This window comes from Zootoca vivipara, chromosome 2 (genome assembly GCF_965207765.1).
Source record: "Zootoca vivipara chromosome 2, rZooViv2.hap1.1, whole genome shotgun sequence".
In the NCBI taxonomy this organism is placed as follows: Eukaryota; Metazoa; Chordata; class Lepidosauria; order Squamata; family Lacertidae; genus Zootoca; species Zootoca vivipara.
The window spans coordinates 41,527,621-41,548,931 of NC_142584.1; the positions used below are offsets into that span (position 1 = coordinate 41,527,621).

General features: G+C 40.7%; 2 protein-coding genes across 6 annotated transcripts in view; one reads left to right on the forward strand and one right to left on the reverse strand.

Annotated features, from left to right (window-relative positions):
• The first annotated feature begins 4,424 nt into the window (after positions 1–4,424).
• On the forward strand, positions 4,425–16,511 carry TTC1 (tetratricopeptide repeat domain 1). 4 transcript variants are annotated; one of them, XM_035104926.3, is made up of 8 exons: positions 4,425–4,676; positions 5,650–5,994; positions 9,202–9,262; positions 10,576–10,688; positions 11,780–11,816; positions 13,261–13,409; positions 14,342–14,396; positions 15,934–16,511. In XM_035104926.3, exons 2-8 carry the CDS (start codon positions 5,677–5,679, stop codon positions 16,068–16,070), a joined length of 870 nt encoding a protein of 289 aa, XP_034960817.2. In that variant the 5' UTR covers positions 4,425–4,676; positions 5,650–5,676; the 3' UTR covers positions 16,071–16,511. The 4 variants fall into 4 exon arrangements, with proteins under 4 accessions (XP_034960817.2, XP_088517864.1, XP_034960815.2 ...); XM_088661738.1 differs by having other exon boundaries at positions 5,654–5,994; XM_035104924.3 differs by having other exon boundaries at positions 4,425–4,509.
• Positions 16,512–18,133: 1,622 nt separating this feature from the next.
• Positions 18,134–21,311, reverse strand: part of PWWP2A (PWWP domain containing 2A) — a 28,845-nt gene continuing 25,667 nt past the window's right edge. For both annotated transcript variants that reach the window (XM_035104930.3, XM_035104929.3), the window contains exon 3: positions 18,134–19,828. In XM_035104930.3, coding sequence (XP_034960821.3) covers positions 19,815–19,828 — 14 coding nt within the window. In that variant the 3' untranslated portion in view covers positions 18,134–19,814. The remainder of the gene's footprint in view (positions 19,829–21,311) is intronic.

A 21,311-nucleotide genomic window follows, 5' to 3' on the forward strand; every position in this document is an offset into this window, starting at 1 on the left:
CAGTCTTCTAAAAATAACCCTTGCATAAAGCGCAGTAGTTTCTTATTGCATTGTTGAACTGTGCAGCTAAAAACAGCAAGGACTGCATGTCTTTAGAAAATGCAGAAGCAATGAGCAGGAAGCAAGGACCATGTTCTGTTTTCATCCTTTCAGTCCTTCAGAGGCAAGAAAAGGGAGGTGGTTATAATGTGCTACTGAAGAAGGTTGAATTGGTGAGAACTTGAGCCAGTCTTAGTGCCTGGGCTTTCTGGATACATGCCCTAATTCAATCATGATGGAAAATATTATTTTATAGGAAGTTTGGAAAAAGGGGTCTGAAACCAGTCCTGATTTGTTTGTCACTTCTTCAGATTCTTAAATCAGCTAGTTTATATGACACCCTTGCATTTCAGCTTCTATGGTATTACTATAGTATTACTACTACCTTTGCCCTTTCATTTCCTTTTTGGTAAAGTCTATTTAGTGTTATTTCTGACTTTATTACATTAAGCTCAAGCATCCAAGGTCATTGGGCTTATGTACATGCAAGGAGCCTTTCTGGACAATTAATCTATATTGCAATGAGTGTGCAGTTGTGTTGCCCATTTTGTGTGTGGATGCCAAATCTTTTCCTGCTGCCTTTCATAAGCCCAGGCTGGCTTGAATGATGCTTAGAAGGTACTAACAGGTGACAGAATCTAGGTTGGTGTCAATGTGCCAAGAAGGTGAGAGGCCACTATTGGGGCCAGAGAGTTCTCAGAGCACTAGAATTAGCATGGAATGAAGGATTTGCTCCATAATCCAGCCAATGGCATGATGGGCCTGTTATATACCTCTTACGGTAAGTACATAATTAGTGAAGACGCATGTGAGACTCATTCATGTAGGGAGCTGCTGAGTGATACTTTGCAGGCAGGACATGCAATGGTGACTTTGCAATGTAGATTTTGCACGTTTAGCTAGAAATTTTCCATAAACCGCTAGAGACTTGTTCTTAGTATTCTGTGCCCACCAGGTAGCTTAGAAGAAAGTTCTTTCCTTATCTTTTGACCAGATTGGAGGGGGGCACAGAAGGGGCAAAGTATACTTCTGTGTGGGTGAGGTGCGTCCCACATATTAAGCTCCCTGAAAGAAAAATGACAATCTATTTTAATGACAGGAATCCAGCAATGAGGAGACGCAGGTAGGGGGAAGCTCCTGGTTTGGGTGTTTGTGCCACCTATGCCTTTTGACAAGTTGCACTGTAGGACAATGTTCTTCCTCTCCCTCTCCCTTCTTCTCCAAAGATGAAACATTATTTATCTTCCTTGCTATTTGACATGTTAATGTTTTGCATACTACTTGATAGCCGGAGAAAACAGCTTTTCTATATTTGGGATATCAGAGCAGAAAGTGTCTGATTCAGACTCTCCCCTGTCACATTGATTATTTTGTTTACAATGCTTTAAATAGCTAAACACGTCGGGGAAGAGACAAGCTTGTTAGCTAAACTGCAGTCCTAGCTAATCCTCACTATGTCAGTTACACTGGCCTCTCTTTCACCTTCCATCCCTTCATAGGAGCCAACTCCTAGGGGCTCAGGTCCCTGTTGAAAATTTCTATTCCACCTTTAATTGCAGACATGGGATTACTACGTGCCTCATGTCTGTTTTCATTCCAGCACTGTTTGCTGGCATAAGTGGAATTTCCGCTGGGTTGTTTTGCTTTTGCTTTTCTCTCTCTTGGAAGAGACGGCAAGGAGAGAGACAACATGTTTTTTTGTTCTGATTTATGATTAATAAATCCGTAGTTCCTAGTATGTCTTCACAAGCTTCAAGCCTCTTTTGTTGCGCAGTTTTGCTCTGCTAAGTAAAGTGTGCCCATGTCTGCAGACTTGGGTCACTGATTTATGTAGCACCGGAGGTCGAGGGATCTTCCAGTGTGCTGGCTGGAAGGAGACGATCCAGCTGGGGGCTAGCCAGCTGGCCTTTCGACCCCCAGATTCTGACAGTCCCTTGGGCCCCCGAATAAAATATTGGAGGGGGCTGCCCCCAAAAGTTGATGGGCATTGCCACTCAAATAATGTGTGTGCTGTGTCTCGTGATTGATTAGGTGGGGTGGGGAATGCTTCCCCCCCCCATATTTTATTCAAGTTGGCACCCCTGCATTCTCTTATCATGTGTGAGAAGCACCTGGAAAAATGGACCCCCTTTCGGGGAGAACTAGGATCAGAATAGTAGAAATGCAAACTCTCTTTTCTTTGGCACTATCCATGCCTTAAATCAGAACTGGGAACTGTTTTCAATAATGGGCTGCATATCTCAGGGTTGTGGGTTTGAGCCACACGTTAGGCAAAAGATTCCTGCATTGCAGGGGGTTGGGCTAGATGACCCTTGTGGTCCCTTCCAATTCTGGTCTGTGGAGAATCCTGAGGCCCAGAGATGCCGAGATGCCTGCATTTGGGCCCTGCATCTGAATTTGCCCACCCCTGCCTTAAATTTGCCAGCTGTTAGCTGATGCTAGCCTCCAATTGTGCTGAAATAGCAAAGTAAATGTCCTTAAATGAGAGCTGACATAGTATCACTGTTAAGTGTATAACTTGCAAAGTCATCGAATCATAGAATTTAGAGTTGGAAGTACCCCTGAGGGTCATCTAGTTGAACCCCCTGCAATGCAGGAATCTCGATGTCCTTAGTTGAAAATTTCCTGACAGAGGAGTCTTAGGCAGCACATAGCAAAGATATTGCTCAGGCTGTAAATCTTAATCTGATTTAAACAATTGGGATTGCAATTTGCTTCACAGTCCTAGCCTGAGCCTAGGGCATTGGTAGTACAGCTGATAACAAAAGCTGTCTGTATTTGATTCAGGTAAAGGCACTTGTATCTCTGCCAACGATGCTCTCATGTGTTATGATTTTGAATCTGAAGTTTAGATACTGGTGCCTTTCAAGTCCTTTCACCCCCTATTAACAAAGGTGAACAAGTTCCATAACGAAAGGGCACCAATGAGTATCTTCAAATACAGGAGGCTGAAAATGGAACTCTATGGCCATACTTCTGCAAGTCTCTAGCATTGTCTGGCAAGCTTGCATGGCTTTGTCTGTCATTATACCTTTTCAAAAGTGAAAAGTGCAGCAACAAAGGACTTATTGCTTATGAGAAATTAGTTCCATTTGATTTTTTGATTATTATTATTATTTGCTTATCAAGAGAAGGCACTGAAGACTGGGCCCTTAGGAAGCTCAGGTAAAACTAGCTTCTCTTTAGCACTGCTTTCAGGACATGGTGCCAGTAACTACAGTACTTGTTTTTCATTTCAAACTAAATTTTCTTAATTGTTGAAATTTATTTATACTGTTGTTTTTAATGTTATGTTTATTCTTTATTTTTATACACTGCTTTGTGAGAGCTCGTGCTCTGAAAGTTTACTGAGGAATCTTTTAATAAAGTTCACACTCCAACTGATATATAGCATATAGCTGCGGCTTATTTATTTTGCATACCTCTACCAGTTTTCATCCTGAATTTAAACATATCCTATGTAGTTCAATGGAACTTCCTTCCTAGTAAGCATGCTTAGGGTCACTTATTTGAAAAGTTTTATTTCGATCTTAAATCAAAAGGATTTTCTAAAAGTGCTTAGGATCAGAATACCAGTTGTCCTGTTAGAGCAAAAGTAGTAAATCTTCCTAGGTACACAAATAATAATAAAAATTTCATCATAGAATCATAGAGTTGGAAGGGACCATAAATAGCAAGCTTCTTTCTGTATGTCCTATCAAATTTATTTTTTTGCACTTCAGATTTTTTAAAGCTTCTTCACGTGTGTTGACATGTACTTCTAAGCAGCTTTAAGTCTTTTTAAAGTAGTTTGGGAACTGATGAGTGGGCATATCAGTAAGCATTTTGGGTGGAATCTATTTTGGGCTTTGCTTTTTGGAATTGCGGGGGGCGGGGAACGATACTTCATGAAAGCACACACTGCAGGAGGTTTATTCTTATTTTTGTTCTTGTCCACGGAGAGGAACCTTGCCCATATTCGAGGACATGCAATCCAGATTACATTTTTTTAAAAAATAAAAAGATGGTGTTCTGAATTTCTGCCTGGTCTGTAATTATTCGAGTTCCTCAATCACTTAACAGGAAAGTAAAAAAATTACGGTTGCAACTTCTGTCCCCCTTTATTTCACCGGGAACTGCCCTAGTCTACGCGCTGCAGCAGAAAAGCAATGCGCCATCTCCGCGGGGCTCTTCGACCGCAGCCACAAAGCCACTTGCTAGGGAGCAGTGACAATAACAATGACTTCTAAGCAATCGGCGATAAGACTGCCTTGCACGCCACCGCCACGTTGATTGGCCGGGGAGGCTCGACGTCCACCCCTCCGAGACGAGAGCGTGTCGTGACGTTACCGACGTTCCTTTCTCCGAAGCCTCCCTCCAAGCGTCTCGACTTAGCCCCTGCAAAGGAAACAGGAAGTGACGTGAAGGGAGCGCGGCGCGTGAACGACGCGGCGTCAGGAAGTAGTGGAGTTGCGGGTAGAGACGTGATAGGTACGGGCCTCTGAGGGAGGGAAAGAGGGTTGTGGGCGAAGTGGGGCTTCGGGGGCGAGGGGTGTAGCTCCTGGGTTACCTGCCTTAGGGTATGCTTCAGGGGCGGGGGAGCTACGGGGAGCGAGCTGGCCTGTCCAAGGGCCCAGGATTCTTGATCACTGGCTCCTGTAAGCACTAACGGTGAAGAGGACCGAGGGGAGAACGCCTCGAATTCGTTAAATAAGGACGTGTTGTTGTTGTTGTTGTTGTTTTGGTGTGCGGCTTTAGCAGCTCTGCGAGGAGGAATTTGCAAAATGTCTCTATGGCTTCACTGGTCTGGTCTGGCAGCCCATGGCTGCTGTTCCTGGTGGGGCGGTCGTGGGTTCAGTTGCCCTACCCACTGCTGTGATGCCAGTCACGTTTGAGGCTTGGGTGTCTGCGGGCATGATTTCTCACATTGAATGTGAGGAGTTGCCAAGCCTGTTCTCGTGGGTGGGAGAAGAGGAAAGGGGGGTTACACTTTTTTTGTAATTTCAGTTTTATTATTATTATTATTATTTAAAAGGCATGGCATAAACCTGTAAAAGATAATAAATTGAAATATTGGGGTAAGAGCCATAATTGATTGGGAGGGTACCACCTTTGCACATTGAAGTCCAGGGTTTAATCCCTCGTGTCTCCAGTTAAAATATAGAATTGAGGTAGCAAGGCTCACCCTGGGGAGAGTCAGAGAAGACAGTGGTGGACTATGTAGGCTCATGGTCTGAGTTTAAATAATAAGGCAGTTTCATGTGTCAATATTTTACTATGTTCAATAACTGGTGAAGTTGCATCTGGGAACAGTTTCTCATCATTCTGCTACTAAAGGCACTGGATTACTGTTGAAATACATTATAATCTTGTTCAAAATACAATAGCACAAATTGGTACCAAATCCCATTTTATAGTTCAGCTTGCTTTGGAAGAGTACTGCTTTGAGAATGATGAAGTATATCTTAATGTTTCATAGATGAAGCTAAAAGGGTGGAGGGAAAGTATCTCTAGATCCAACTATCAGTTTATAGCTGATTCTGTGATTAGATGTGTTAAGATTTTGCCAGCATTGTTTAAAGATTTCATATCTGTTGCCATATGTAATTTTTCTTTGTTTGTTTGTTGAAGGCAGAAAATCAACTTTGTATTCTCAACATGGAATCTGAAGATTCAATTTCTCCTGAAAAATTAGTTGAGGGTTTGAAACTCTCAGAGGAACAAAGCAGTCCTTCACAGCCAGATTGTAATAACGTGCATGCCCCCAAAATCGCCAAAGAAGGAGTGAGTCAGCTGCCTCACTCTGAGTCCAGAGACGACGAAGACCTCTTCCATGACTGTAATGACTCTTTTGAAGCAGGAGTGGCAGAAGAGAATCACAATAATAATAAGGCAGATCCTTCAGAAAATGAAATAGAGCTAGATGAAAAGGACTTAATAGAACTAGAGAAAAATATGTCTGAGGAAGAAAAACAGGTATGCTTTAATGAAACTACAAATGTTTCTTTAAACATTGTGTTGATTAGCACTTTGATTCTAATGATATTTCTTTGGAAGTATGTCCCATTCATTTCAGTGCAACAAAGTTCCAAGGAGTATGTTTTGAAGTTTAGCTTTTCTAGTATTTATGTTTTTAGAAATTTTTCAATATAGTCCTGCTCTTTTTTTAATTGGAAATAACTTTTGTTGATTTCAGTCAAATTTACTCCCACCTACAGCAGCCAATTCCTGTTCATGCTTTTTGGGAAGTATAGTAAATCCTTTTGAGCTTAGTGGGGCTTATTGGCAAGTATCCAATGAAATCATTGTGCATGCAGAACTACTTAAATGAATCCATTGTGCTCTTGGAAGTCATTCCATGTGCACAATGATTTAGTTGGATTGCAATCTTTTCAGAGCACAGGTTCACCCCCCCCATTTTATGGATGACGTTTGGAGGGTTTTGTGATTAAATTCCAGCACTGTGACTCTCCCCAAGTGTCATTTGTTGAGATACAGTAAAGGAATTCACAGAGACATTTCTTGTTTTCCTACGGTATATGTCAGCCTTCCCCAACCTGATGCCCTCCAGATATTTTGGACTACTACTCCCATCAGCCCTAGCCATCACAGCACCAGGTTAGGGAATGTTGCTACATGTGATTGCAAGCAGGGCCATTATTTGCTCATTTTTTTGTCTGTGTTATCCATATTTGCCAGAGACACCGACTTTTCCCTTACCACTCCTTTGTTTTGTTTCTGTTTGTCTTCTCATTATTCTGTTCCACTTGTTCTCTGTCATCCTAAAACATCCTAAAACAGAAATGGGCAGTGTGTGCCTCCTGGACAATTGTGTGCAGGCTGTGCTTTTTAAAATTTCTTGTGTTAGACTCTTCTAGATTTTTAAGTGTCATTTGACTTACGTATCTGAGTTGTCTGGTTCAGTTCAGGATTTAGAAAAGGCAGCTGTTAAAAGTTTAAAAAGCTGTGCTTGTTGGTGGTGGGTGAGATTATTTGTAATGTCAGAACTGCTAGATGACACATTATCTTGCTTGTTTGGGACATGACTGTCTGGATTTGGGCTTTTCACATTTGCAAGCGATGATTATTCAGTAGCAAGAATATTCATCTAAAATAAAAGTTAATCCTGTAATTATTTTGTTATGTTTCTCATTCAACAAAAGCAACAGTGGTTTTGTGCAATGAATGAAGGGTGGGTTGGGGAATTAAGGGACCGGATAACTAAGGTTAATAAAGGGATTAAAATGCATTCCTCAAGCAAAGTTGCTTTTTAGGGTTCAGACACAATCATTTCTCCTTTTATATCACGAAAGATGTGCAACAGTGACTCAGCAGTACAACAACAAGGTCTGTGTTTGCATTTAAAAACAAAATCAGATTCTCCACTGGGTAACATACAACTTGTGTCTAGTAAAGCTGAACTCTCTATTGTATTAAAAATTGTGTAAATATTTGCTTTGCAGAGTTATCTCTCTGCTAGTCATTGGATGAGCAAGGATGCTTGTACTTACGCCCTTAATGCTGGACTGCTTGCTCCATGTATTGTATCTTTTTAGCTTTCAGCCACAGTTAATGACAGAAAAATATTATCAAGGAAATGCATTCCTGTTCAAATGTTGTATGTTTCCTAACTTGTAATATTTTCCCTTGCATTCAGATTTTTGGTTCCCATCAGTTACCAGCAAAACCACAATAGCAAATTTTATTTTCATCCAATGAACACTTACTAAAATTTGGAGGTGTGTGGCTGGGTAGTAGAAAATGATGTTGTTGGCCCTGATTTCTCTAAAAGAGAAAGGAAATCATTAATACACACACACACACACACACACACACACTGTTAACTTTAAGTTTTTTCCCACAGTAAAAAATGGAAAACCTCCTTGGTAAAGCATTTCAAAAAATCCAAAGAATAAAATGAAATTTATCTTACAAACAGTTCCTTTCTATACTGTGGTAGCAAGCTAAATCCTGAGAGTGTTGGGCAATCAGTTTTAAGTACAGTAGTGTGCATTAAAGCAGAGAATGTACAAAAAGAGGGGTGGGTGTGTTGATACACTTTTTCAAGTTAAATGCAGGGTCTGTTGCCTTTCAAGCCCTCTATCTATTGGCTGAGCTCTTATGATGTCACAGGACCTGAACTAGGAAGCAGAAATTGGCTCAGGGGCCAGGAAAGTAGTAAGCCTGGCTGTCATGGATGTGAGGATGAAAGAACTATTGTGGGGAGGGGACCTTATGGAATGGGGAGAGGGCAGAAAAGATGAGGAACTAGAGACCAGTGAAAAGAGGATTAAGGGGGGGCAAGGGAAGGAATGGATAGAGAGGCAGAGGTTTGAGAAAGTTGAGAAATTAGTAAAAGAGGTAGAGGGTGTTGGGGGGCTAGACATCTTCCTGCCTCCACAAGACATTGGTTGAGCTCCTATGTCACAGGGTAGTCCAGGGTAGAAAGTCTTAAATGGGATTTGGGAACAGAAGAGCATGTGGTAGTTAGTGAAAAGTGTTGGAGGGCTGTAATTCTTGAAAGCTTATTTTTCTACAAAAGTTGACTGTTCCTTGTTTTAACCAAAGAACATATAGCAGAAGTAATCGTAAACAATAAACAATTTCTGTGTACCTTAGGTCAATTCTTCCTTCACTTTTTTTTCTCAAGTGGGTGAATAGTTTTTGTAGTTCTTGGAACCACAAGACTGTGTTCAAACAACTCCAGACTTGGTTTGGGGAAGTCTCTATTGGCCTTAGTGCCTCATCTGCAAAATGCAAAGTGACCTGTTTCACAGGATTCAGAGATCAAGAAATTATTTATTTATTTTTTAAAAGTAAAGGATTTGTTCTCCTTGCCCTAAGGAAGAGCCTCCTACCATTTAAGCTAGGGAAATGAAATTTGCTATGGTTATGATTTGCCTACTGTTAGCATTTGTGGATAGCCAAGCCTCAAGAACTCCTGGGCTTTTTTTCCCGCGGGGAAAAGACTTCACTCAGATTTTGAAACATGTCTCCTTTTTAGAAATCAAAACATTAAAAAGTATGTACAAAATAACTAGCGAAAATACTAAATAATAGATGGTTTTTTGGATAGCTATTTCCATATTTCAGGTTACAGTTTCCAATGTGACATTATCAAATAATAAGCTATTTTGCTTACTTGCTTCAGATGTTTATTATGTCGTCTTCTATGTATTGCAGAAGAGAAGAAATGAGAGCACAAAATTAAAAGAAGAAGGAAATGAACAGTTTAAGAAAGGAGGTGGGTGAATTACAACTGTGTAATACCCAAATTGTGGTCAGTCTAAAGACAAATCCTATGCAGAATTTGTCATCTGTGCAGGTGATTGATGCAGCCCTTATAGGTGTTTATGTAGTCTTATGACCAGCCATATTTGGAATGTATACCCCTGGAGAGGACTTCATTTTATACCTTACCATTGTATTTGGGAATTCTCTTTTAAGGGTTCTGGGAGATAAGATTCCAGAACTGCAGTCATACTTGTGTTTACTTGGGATTAAATCCATTGTGGATTTTGAGGCAGCTCTATCATTGATTGTTTCTCCCCCTTCAATCAGTCTTGGGAAAACAGCTCTGAGGGAGTTGCTGTCATTTTCTTTTTCTTTTATGGGGTAGGAATAAAGCATATGAGAGGCTGGGTAAAAGTATACTATGCCACAGAAGAACAGTTTGAGGAAAGTTAAAAGGAATTCTTAAAATAGTCACCATGGGGCTATATTTTCTTAAATATGTTTAGTACTTCTGCAAACCTCAGGATTCCCCAGATCCTGATGATGGCCTTCCTCTTGTCTTTGGATGGTGCCATTTTGGGGCACATAAAGGTTGGCACTCAGAAAATGAGTGCACTTTTAGCAAGGGTCTTCACATTTTGTTTGACCTTAATAGATGGGCTTGCCATCACCCTGTTTTTTTCTGAAGAAATACATCACACCATGCTCTAGGCCCAATGACTTGATGGTGGGAGGAATCCCTTGTGCTCTTCCCTGGCTCAGTGCTGGGAAGCAGGGTAAGGAGCCATACTACTTGTGCTGAATCACAGAGATTGTCCAAAAGTAGAAAGGTCTTCTTGCCTCTCCAGTATCTCCAAGGCTCTGTGCACTGTCAGGAGAATAGACCTTGGCTACCAGTATCTGTATTCCAGGTTGCCAGAATTATATTTTAGTTGCCATAGCAACTAAAACAAAGTGTATTTGTGGAGCCTTGCCCTACTCTTAACTCCTCTTCCTTAATGATGCCTCCTAATTGCATTGGGGTTAGGCCTATCTACCATGAGCAGCTCCTCACCTATGTTAAAGATGTCTAATCTGTTGTAAGTGCTATGACTGGCCCCTAAGCCCTCGAATGGGTTGGCATGAGATTCTGAACATCTGGTAATGCTTTTAGTTACTTTGATGACTGTTGCTCGGACTGGGATACATTGCTTTTTTGTTTGTTTTAGCAGTGTAGTTTTCTGAAAATTTAAATTGGGGGAGGGGGAATGTGATGCCTTCAAGGCATTAATTCTTGTGTGTGCACTTACTGTCTTCCATCTTGACATTTCATTTCAACTGCAGAATATAAAGAAGCTGAAGACGCTTATGCAAGAGCTCTGCAGGTTTGTCCAGCCTGCTGTAACACAGACAGATCCATTTTGTATTCAAACAGAGCTGCAGCGAGAATGAAACAGGTAATCCCCAAGACGGTGAAGTAGCAAGAATAGATGTGATTGTTGTTTTCATCTTCCCTTTCAGTTATAAACTTGACAGCTGAAGGCATTTTGTTCTCTTAGACTTTTCTCTCACTGTGGGAGAACACGGAAATAGTGTTGAGTAGAAAAAGTAAAACTGGGACCTCTGTTAAGCAGGCAGGTCAACACAGTCTTACTTCCAGACTTCAGAGGTTCCCTCTGACCTTTGACACACGTCATGACTCATGAGTGACCAGTCTTTTCCTCACTTGAAGCGGTAGAGATGGACGGGGCTTGGGCAGTTGCACAGCAGCCCCTGCCAGCTCCAGAGTTGTGGTTGCCTGGAGATCCTCATCCAAGCTGGGCCAACCCTGCAACCCCTAGGGCAAGAAAGGCAGGCAAGGATGCTTGAATGCCGCTGCTCAACTGGGCATGCTTCCTAATGGCTCTTCTCTTCAGGGAGGTGGGCAGGGAGGTGCTTCATGTTGCTGCTTGGGATGCTTTCTAGCAGCACTGAACAACCTGGTGCGTTCCTCCTCGGTCCTTCCGTTGAGAAGGGGGTGTTGGATGCTGATGCTGGAAGGCACGTTCAGGCAAACCGGGTGTGCTGTCCTTGGGAAAGACTGGTTCGGGGTGATGCAGCTTGCTAAGCAAGGATGTTTGCTGGAGACTGCAATATTTGGCTTGACCAGCAAGGCCAGCCCAAAACTCTACCATACCAACTATTTAAATCGGGAGTAAATCAATGTTAACACGGTCTATTGCATCAACAATTATGATTGTATGCCTAGTATGCTTTTATTTTACTTCTTGCTGAATGTACAGTATTATAGCAGAATGTACAGCAGTTTGGTACATTTGGTCCCCTTGTGGAAGAGCTCGCCAACAAATGCTGATCATACTTTTCTTAGCCTCTACTAGTTTAGCCAAGTTAGTCCCCTCACAGCTTTAGAATAAGTCATCCAGAATATGCTGATTCTGTTACACTGCAAACATTAAAATTTGAATAAGTATCACAAAGTATAAGTATTTAACATTTCTAGAAAATTACTGTTTGGTGTTAAATGTTAATGCCACCTCTTCTTTTACAGGACAAGAGGGAAATTGCCATAAGTGACTGCAGCAAAGGTATTGTTTTCCTGTTCTTGTGCTCTGTCGAAAACATGTTGTCTTGGTAAGACTGTTATCTAGAGCAGGGATTCTTAAACTTTATACCCCAAGGCCTACTTGAGAGGCACCCCACCAGTGGGGTGATTTAGGTGAAATTTGCTCAAATCAGCCGGCAGTTACTGACAGTTTTTTTGTTGACATATAATCTTTCTTTGGAAGTTGCTGTGTTCTTTGTCATAGCAATTTTCTGTGGAGTTCCATAATTTAGTTTTCCACTAGCTAAATACAGATTTTGCTTCTGGAACTATTGTGATCCAGCATTCTCATTTTTATTTTAGGTAAAAGTTTATTATCTGGAGGCTTTTTATGTGAAGCTTTTATATTCAGCCTCCCTGCCCAATATGTATCTCAGAATGTTTTTATTCATGTCGTGTGATTTCTTCTCCTTTCACACTTTTACTTTATCACCCCTAAAATGGCCGGTTTCTTTCATTCCTCCCCCCTGCTCCTTTTACATGTCCTCCTTCTTCCTAGAACAACATTCCACTCTTACCCTCTGTCTTCTTATTCCAAATTTGTTATTTTTTTCTTAAATATCTTTCTAGTTTTCTAGCCCTTTCCTCTTAGAAGGAGACTCCCCCACCACCACCACTGGAGGGGTTTCCAGTGGTCTTTATTCAGCTGGCGCTGGCATTGGTCTAGCCAAAGAGCTGTCACATGGACAGAGATCTGAGGCAGAGAGACTGGGTAGCTTGTGAAATTGAGACCCACTTGAAAGCAAATTAAGACCCACAGGTGGTTCCTGGCCCATGGAATGAGAAACATTTATTTAAAGTGGGGTTGGGGAGCTGCATTTGGCTGACCCCTGCAGGCTAAATTTGATAGACGGGTGGATGCTGCCCACCTATTAATTAACTGGTGTCTTAAGATGGCAAGCGACCCATTTTTGCCAGCATGGCTTGAAATCAGACCATACAGGCAAAGGCACAGCCTGCAAAGTGCCAACGATTAGCTGGTCATCAGGTCTTGTCCTGGGTGATGGAGCATCCAGCTAGCCTCACCCCTTCTGCAAGAGCAGGACTGCTTGTTTTCCTTGAAGATCCCCATGGACACGCATGTGTAGCATGAAATCATGCTGTGTACAGACATACCTCGGGTTAAGTACGCTTCAGGTTGAGTACTTTCAAGTTAAGTACTCTGCAGACCCGTCTGGAACGGATTAATCCACTTTCCATTACTTTCAATGGGAAAGTTTGCTTCAGGTTAAGTACGCTTCAGGTTAGGTATGGACTTCCAGAACCAATTACAGTCATACCTCGGGTTAAGTACGCTTCAGGTTGAGTACTTTCAATTTAAGTACTTGAGGCTAGCTCAGCTAGAACATGCTGGAGATGCCCTAGGCTTCAAAGTAAAAAGTTTCCCAGCTCAGTTTTTCTGCTATTTCTTTAATTTTGTTTTATAGCCCTGGAATTAAATCCAAACTATATCAAGGCATTGCTCAGGAGAGCAGAACTATATGAAAAAACAGAAAAGCTGGATGAAGCTTTAGAAGACTACAAAAACTTGTTGGAAAAAGACCCATCAATCCATCAAGCAAGAGAAGCTTGTATGGTAAGCTTCTTTCCCTCCCCAAATAATGGAGTGGATGGCTCCTGGTGACTGTTGGACATAAGTATTAAATCTTAAAGGTAAAGGCATGCATTACCAGGACGACAGCATACCAGACTTTTAAACTTGGAAAAAGTATGATCAGATTACTTTATTGCCATATTTAAGTCCAAAATCATTTCTAAGAAGGAAGGACTGACCCACAGTAAGCTTTTTTAGTTAGAACCATAGTTTGATCATAGCTTAAAATATCAAAGCTGTAAACCCTTTCCTCATTGCTTCAACAGATAATTCAAGAGAGTAATCTAGAAGACCATAATAATATTTCGGAGTAATAAAACAATGAAAATTGTCTAGTTCTGAGGTGACACCTCTTGGACTTTATTTTTAGTACACTACTTTGCAACTTTCAGTACACTACTTTGTAACCCTGAAGACATCAACAATCAGACCGTGCAGTAATAAGGGTTTCACATGTATTGACCCAACGTTGATCTATCAGAAATTTGCTCCAAAGTAATGTTTTTAGGGGCAACCTTGTGTCTAGCATGTGCTGTAATTTCAGCCAGTACAGAAGCAAGGCACAGTGAACTGTGGACAGTATAGAAAATAGCCTCAACTCTCACAATTACAATGGGAGTGCCATGTGGGAAGTTCAAGAGTGATCTCAAAAAGAAATTTTGGATGGTTTCCAGTTTGGCAGCATTTACTCAACCAAACACTTCTGCACCATAAAATGACTTACGAAGTAGTTCTTCGCGTATAAAGTAGTATTGCAGTAGCATTGCAGTGCTCCAGTGAGTTCTGACCATGAGTGTGTCCCCTGTGTTTTTTGTGCTAAGTCGTGCATCAAACCATGCATAGTATGTGTCATGGGTAAATAAACAGGTTGTCAAAGCCAACTTTGAAGAATTGATTCTCTTGTTTTTTCTTAGCGATTGCCAGGACAAATAGAAGAACGCAATGAGAAACTTAAGGAAGAGATGTTGGGTAAGTGGCATTGGTTTCCAGCTTGCTTGTGTGGTAGCTTCCATGCATTGGTATAAATATTTATTCTGATCTAGACATCTGTGGGTGTTGTAGTTATGTGTGGATCATCATTTTACCCCCCCACCCCCCCAGATTTTTGCGATGGTAGTGTCTGCATTGGGCCTCATTGAGCCCAACAGGGGAAGCAGTGGTAGTTGCTCATGAATGTTGCAGTAGGTATGCAGGTTGTTGGTAATGGTGTGTGTGGGAGACACATTCTGAGAGGCAAACTCCCAATAGATTCAAATTAGAGAGTACCCCTCTGGATTGCACAGTGACCATCATACAGAATCAGAGAAACAGTTGACTGGTTCATTTCTGCCAGACTTGTAGCTGAGCAGGATACTGAGTGCAGAATCTCCCTTCCCTCTTGTGCTGGTGAGAAGAAAGGGCAGTCAGTGAAGAATACCTGCCCCCAGGAGTCTGCGCATCTCACCTGGACCTGATTGGTCTTGTGGTTCTGGTCACAATCTCCTTTTTAGTAAGATGCTGTGCCTCAACACCAATGTTTACACACTATGCTGCATGCTCACTTTGAAATTATGTGGATTTATAATCTAAAATTCTGATCAGAGGCAATAGGGTGTAGTAGATGATAATGCTTATTGGAATGAAAGGCAAAGCAGACAGAACTATGGATTAGTCTGTCCTACATTTCAACTGCTGAGGCTAACATTTGCTTTAGTATCTGTAGCATAGCAGTTGAAAGGCAGCAAATTTCTGAACATAATATTGAATCCCAAAATGCCATACAACTACTTTTTCAGTTTTAGCAGTAAAGCTGGCATTTGAATATGACAGAAGGCAAATGTTTTGTGCTGTTCCTTCAAAAGTTGCATCTGCAAGAGCTGTTCATTCAAACTAATTCTAAGTTTATACAAGCTTTTATGTGGATCATAGCATGCTTACCCAGCACAGACTTTGCTTTCTTATCTCTTACCCATGTGTTTAGTTTCATGTTGATATTTCATGGTCTTCAGGCAGGCTGTATTTAGGTTTTTGGTTTTTTTACTTGCTCTGTAACTTCTGCCTAAAAACCATTTGGTTTCAGCACTTTGTTTTTAGGGCTACTACAACTTTTTAGGAAGTTTGAAAGTTATTTTATTAGCTATAAATAAAGCACTGTTCTCAAAGATTAATTACTTTTGGAGACAAAATGATCATACATGCAAACTAGATAAGCTTTGAATAGGCCCAGTGCTTAACACTAATGTAGTTAACATGTGACAGAGGACTAAGCAAAGTTTCAAGCACGTGGAGCCCATCTTTCCAAATGACAGGCCATCTACTGTTGCTCAAGTGTCATGAGGCAGGTGCTGTACAGAACAGAATCATTCCTGTGTTACACTCTTGAACAATGGAAAGCTTGCAGCCAATTCATTTGAAACTCCTCATTGTGGACAGTGTTCAAGCAGCAAGGAACATTGCTTCATTACTGACCTTGTGTAGTTTCTTGTACATGTTGGGAAGTACATTTCTTTTTGTGTGTGTATTGCAGGCAAACTGAAGGATCTGGGCAACTTGGTTCTGCGTCCTTTTGGCCTATCAACAGAGAACTTCCAGGTGAAACAGGATTCCTCAACTGGCTCGTACTCTATCAACTTTGTTCAAAATCCAAATAACAACAACCGATAACATAAGCCCAACCCACTCCTGGTAAAAAGTGTGGCATTGGAATTGTGGTGTTTCAATGAATGCAGAAAGAGGGTGAATTAAAACTTTTAAGGCCTAACATCTTTAAGTATGAAGATTTGAACATAGTCTTATGCATTTCTCTTCTATGAGGTACTTTTTACAGGTGTGGGTGAATAGAGTGAAGTGGTCTGACTTCCGCTGCCATCTTAGATGCACTTTATTTGGGCACTCGTTATCCTCCCTTGTGATGAAGGGGGAGGAGTGTTTGGCTTTGCTAAATAGAAGAATCCAGTGTTCCCATACCTGTAACTAAAGTACAACCATTTTGTGTGTTCGTGGAGTTTCCAGCATATGTGCATAAATGAGAGGGCTGATCCCTTTCTATTGAGAGAGGACAATTTTGCTAAGTGTAATAAAGCATTGATGGTGTTGTGGTCTGCATTTTGATGTTTTCTTATTCAAAGGAACATATTGATGCTTTTCAAATTCCTATAAATGTAAGTATACTGTATAAAGTAGCCTAGGTAATTGCAGCTATCAAAAGCTGCAATTGTGTTGGTGTTTATCTTTGTAAATGAATCAAGGACTTGATAATTCTATTCATTTAGTGCTTGGGTGGTGGTGGTGGTGGTTGTTTTTGAGGGGGCAGTAACAGGGGCAGTTGACAAAATATAACAACCTGTAGCAATATCAATATATAAAAAAGCTGGTACAAGTTCTTGACACTGCATCTGCTGTACTTACAGTATCATTTTCTTGTTCATACCCCAGCACCACTTTGAGATAATCATGTCCAAGCTCCTAAGGCAAGCAAAGAAGCTCTATACTTAATTCTCCATATAATAAACAACAGTTCAGCTGTTGGCAGTATTACAGCTGCTAATGAAGTAGCAGATTTGCAAACCTGGTACGGAATGAGCCTGCTGCAAGGGGGAGCAAGAAACCTTGTAGCCTATTCGGTTGGAAATATCCTGCAGCACAAGTGTGTGTTCTGTTTTTATTTCAGAATGTTCCACCCACCTTTCACAAGAGTTTTCAAGGTAGTTAACTAAACATATTAAAAATCTATGTTTGAAATAAAGAAAGCAGATATAAACACCATGATACTAAAAACCTGGGGGGGGGCAACTTAAAAAACAGTCATAAATTCTTCATTTAGTGCTGAAAAGTTAGCACTGGCTGTAGAGGAACATTCCAGAAGCAGGGGACACTAAAATGAAGTCCCAATCTTTTGTGCTAGCAGCAGAAGCATTGTAATCACACATAGCATTGCAGTGTTAGCTGTTTATCAACCTGCAATCCTATGTGTAATTACACAGGCGGCCTACTGTAGTTATGTCCAGGTGAGTATGTCTAGGATTGCAGCTTTAGTATATTAATAAAACCGACTGCTTGTTTATCTTTTTTAAAAGTGCAGAAAAAAAATCAAGGCTTTATTGAATAGATGGTACACAACATTCTTGAACAATTAATTTCAAGTGACCCTTAAAAGTTGAATCATTTTTCCTCATTCAAGTCTACCAAATGAAGGAGGCATAGTGACATAGCAAACAGACAAAAAGGTAACATGGAGCAAAGCTTAAATATTAAGCAACTAAAGCAAAAGGGTGAAAAGCAATACATTACTTCTACCACTACAATTTTTCCCTGACAATCATTTCAAAGTGAAAAACAAGGTGGCTGTAGTTTCTCAATTCTTCATGAGTAAGTACCAACTAGCCATTTTGTCCATTTTTCAACCTTGCTGTCTTTATTTTGCCCATCAACCTGTAGCTCTACCACTTTGTACAGTGTTATGGATGTAAAATGGGCAGTGGTTGTGCTCTTGAAGGAGAAGGAATAGGAACACAGGCTAAAAGTACGGTAAGATGTTGTCTATGCAGGCACTACTGGCTCCACCCATTATCAATCCAGATATGTACCCTTATTTGTACAGCCAACACCATTTTCCTGAGTCAAAACTATCATTTTGTGCCATGGTTACCTCCTAAGGTGTGTGCACCTTCTCCAGTGAAGTCACCCAACCCTGCTTTTAAATAAAAAGGATGCTTATTTTTGTCTAACTACACTGCACCGACTCGCTGCAGTACCTTTTACCTTGCCCAAATAAGTTTCTAATCTTGCTGGAAAATTGTAGAGTATACTTTATTTCTCTTTTGCTTTGACTATTGTAGAAAGACTACTGCAAAGCAATTGCTTGTTGTCCATTAAACATCCTCTCTAATTTCTTAAGAAAACTGGTACAGTTGAACCTCTTAAAAAGGTGCTATGAACTGTTTCTATAAATAAAATTTTAAATGTTTTCACAGACATTTTTAGTAAATATTTAATATAGAATTGCATTGTAATATACTAACTCATACATCTTTCCCATGTTTAGAATGCTATTTAAAAATATAAATTTGTCAAAGCCAAGGGAAAATCTTGTATAATTACAACATGCATGGAAATTATGAAGCCAAGACTTCAGCTTGTATTTGCTGGTATGGGTAACTTTGGAAAAGAGAGATCTTTTGTTAATCTGTAGATGGTTATCTTAATGCCATACAAGACTTAACTCTTGTATAGATGGCATCGTCATAGTTTTAAAAGAACTTGATATTTGTACTTCATCAGATTGTGCATTCATTTTGACTTGTGTTTATTAATCCATCAAGCTTCCTGGGGAACCCTGATCCGCTGCTAATAAACTAAATGCAAGTTAAGGTTTTATACCTGGGTAATATGAAAAGCAGATTTTAATCCTGTGGAAAACTAGGCTGAAATCCATTGAAATGTGGAACCATCTGGCAGTTAAATACTCAAGATCTGCAGATAAGAGTTAAGACTTGTTTTATTGGAGAGGGCTTGTAAACCAATTAACTTTAGAAATTCTAAAACCCCAATCTAACAGTGGGCTGTTATGAATAAGTTAGTCACAACCAAGCCAGGACTAATTTAATGTGCAATATGTTCCTTCGCTAGAAAGGAAACATGACTTTGGATACCAGTTACTACCCTATCTTAGCCATAGCTGTCCTTTAGGATGGCTACTGCTAGACTGAATCACGAGCACACAGACATTTGTGTACTGTCAGTCATTCCTGCATTTTACAGAATGATCTTCGTGGCCATCAAAGAAACATTTCCCACAACAGCAAAGATTTGCCATAATTAATCAAGAATTACATGGAGTTCACTGTCGCTGCCCTTATCAACATCTCTAGGGGAAACCTTTGCCTCCAAACAGGACTGTCAGTATCTACCACCACAGCTGAATGTGGACGTGCTTTGAGAAATAGGTTACAGCTCTGCTAACACCTGCACCAAATACTAAAGTCTGTTAAGATGTGAAAATAACACACAGTAAGAACAAAAGTAAATGTTCAGAAGTTTACAGCCAACTTTCCAGAGGTCTTGACTCCACTGCTGGGGCCTATTCAGACTATCACATTTGAAGAGTAAGAGTACACTTTGTGATTCTTCATACTAGTAATTCAAGTGGTTCCTTGCAAGTTCATCTTGAACAGGCTCCTTGGCTCATGCCTTATTTATTGCAAAAAAAGTTTATAAAATATTTCTAACACTTCAAATTCCAAAGTAAATTTACAATAAGTACAGATGCCCAGGAAAAGGGGTGTGGTGGTTTTTGTAAAAAGTTCTCTCCCAGTATACACTGCAATCTAGATTTCAGTTGTATATCACGCCTGGCCAGCTGACCTTCTTCATGGCAGTGTAGGGAGGTTCCATAAATACAGCAGGCGATTAATGTCTCTGTGCTGAAAAGGAGAGGGGGGAAATTCTGAGTTAGCAGTGAATGCATAATTGCCCTTAAAAGACTTTAGAACAGTTAATATGTTGGTTTTTTTTATCAGACACAATCTTTAATGGGGAAAATAAGTAGTTGAGGAGAAAGTCTTAGCAAGCCCATACAGATAAATGTGATGGTTAACACGCAGCAAGCCCTAAACAGTATATTTCAATTATTTTCAACATCATCCTTCCAATAACCTTGTAATGTTGGTTACTATTATCCCCATAATGCATACTAGGTCTGCCTTATCCAATACCACCTTGTGAATTCATGGTACACCTGACCTACTCCAACTCTCTCTACCTAAATGCCACAAGTAGTGAGTAGAGCTAATATCTTCAAATGACACAAGCAGGAGGTAGGACAGAAAGGAAGACAATGGGTTGCATTCATTCATCTCAGTGGGTGTTCTCTGACTAGGACTCATGTCTATAGAGTTCAGTGGGTCTACTGTGCCTATAGCTTAGCCTTAGCTGGATACAACTCAATGACTTGAAAATACAGTGCTTTTGGAGAATTTTGCTCCTGGCAGGGTAGAGGAAAAAATACTGGTGGGGTGGGGTGGACAAAGATAGAAGCTAGCATTAAATGGACAGCAGCATTTGCTCACTCAGCAGAGGCCTCTTCCACTAACCCACCTCTATGGGAAGGATAAGACTTTAGCACAAGACAGGTAAGCACAATCATGTTATATAGGGACACCTCCACCCAATCATTTCTAACTGCAGAGAAAGCAGGGCAAGGGCAACAGGGATGGGAGAAAGTGTTGGCCACTGCCCATGAACCAAACTGGGTTGGGTCCCACAGGAGGCTTGTGTGATGGAAAGGCATTTCCATTTCCCCTGAATTTGAGATTTGCACTTTCTGTTACATGCACACGCTCTCCATCTCCCATCCTACCACTCAGGCAGGTTTTTGAGGAGGAGTTGTGGAGAAAGGAGCTGGAAAGCTCTGCTGCTTGAGCAAAACTCCCATTTGTGATTCTTGGGACCAAATCCAGTATTCCCGGTATCAAATTGCTCAAATGAAGAGCTCACAAACGAGGAAACCTACTGCAGACCACAAACGTGCTGGGAAAACACCATCTCTAACAGATGTAGACTTTTAATTACTTGCGTCAGAAATGTTTCCCTGTTGTCCCCATAACACTATCCCTCCTGAGATGTCCCATCCTTGGAACATCTTGGAACAGAACATCTTGGAACAGAGCTATGAGTAGCCCTTTGCCCTTTTAAAATGTGTTGGGGGCAGGTTATTGGGTTGTTGTTTTTATTTTGATTATGTATTTTGTGGTTTTATATTCTGATTTTATTCTGTGAACCACCCTTAGACCTGCGAGTATAGGGCAGTATATAAATAGTAGTAGTACCGGTAGTAGTTCTAGAACAACCACGGAAACCTGTGCCTTGGACTTGTGCAACATAAAGAAAAGATTCCCATAACATGCT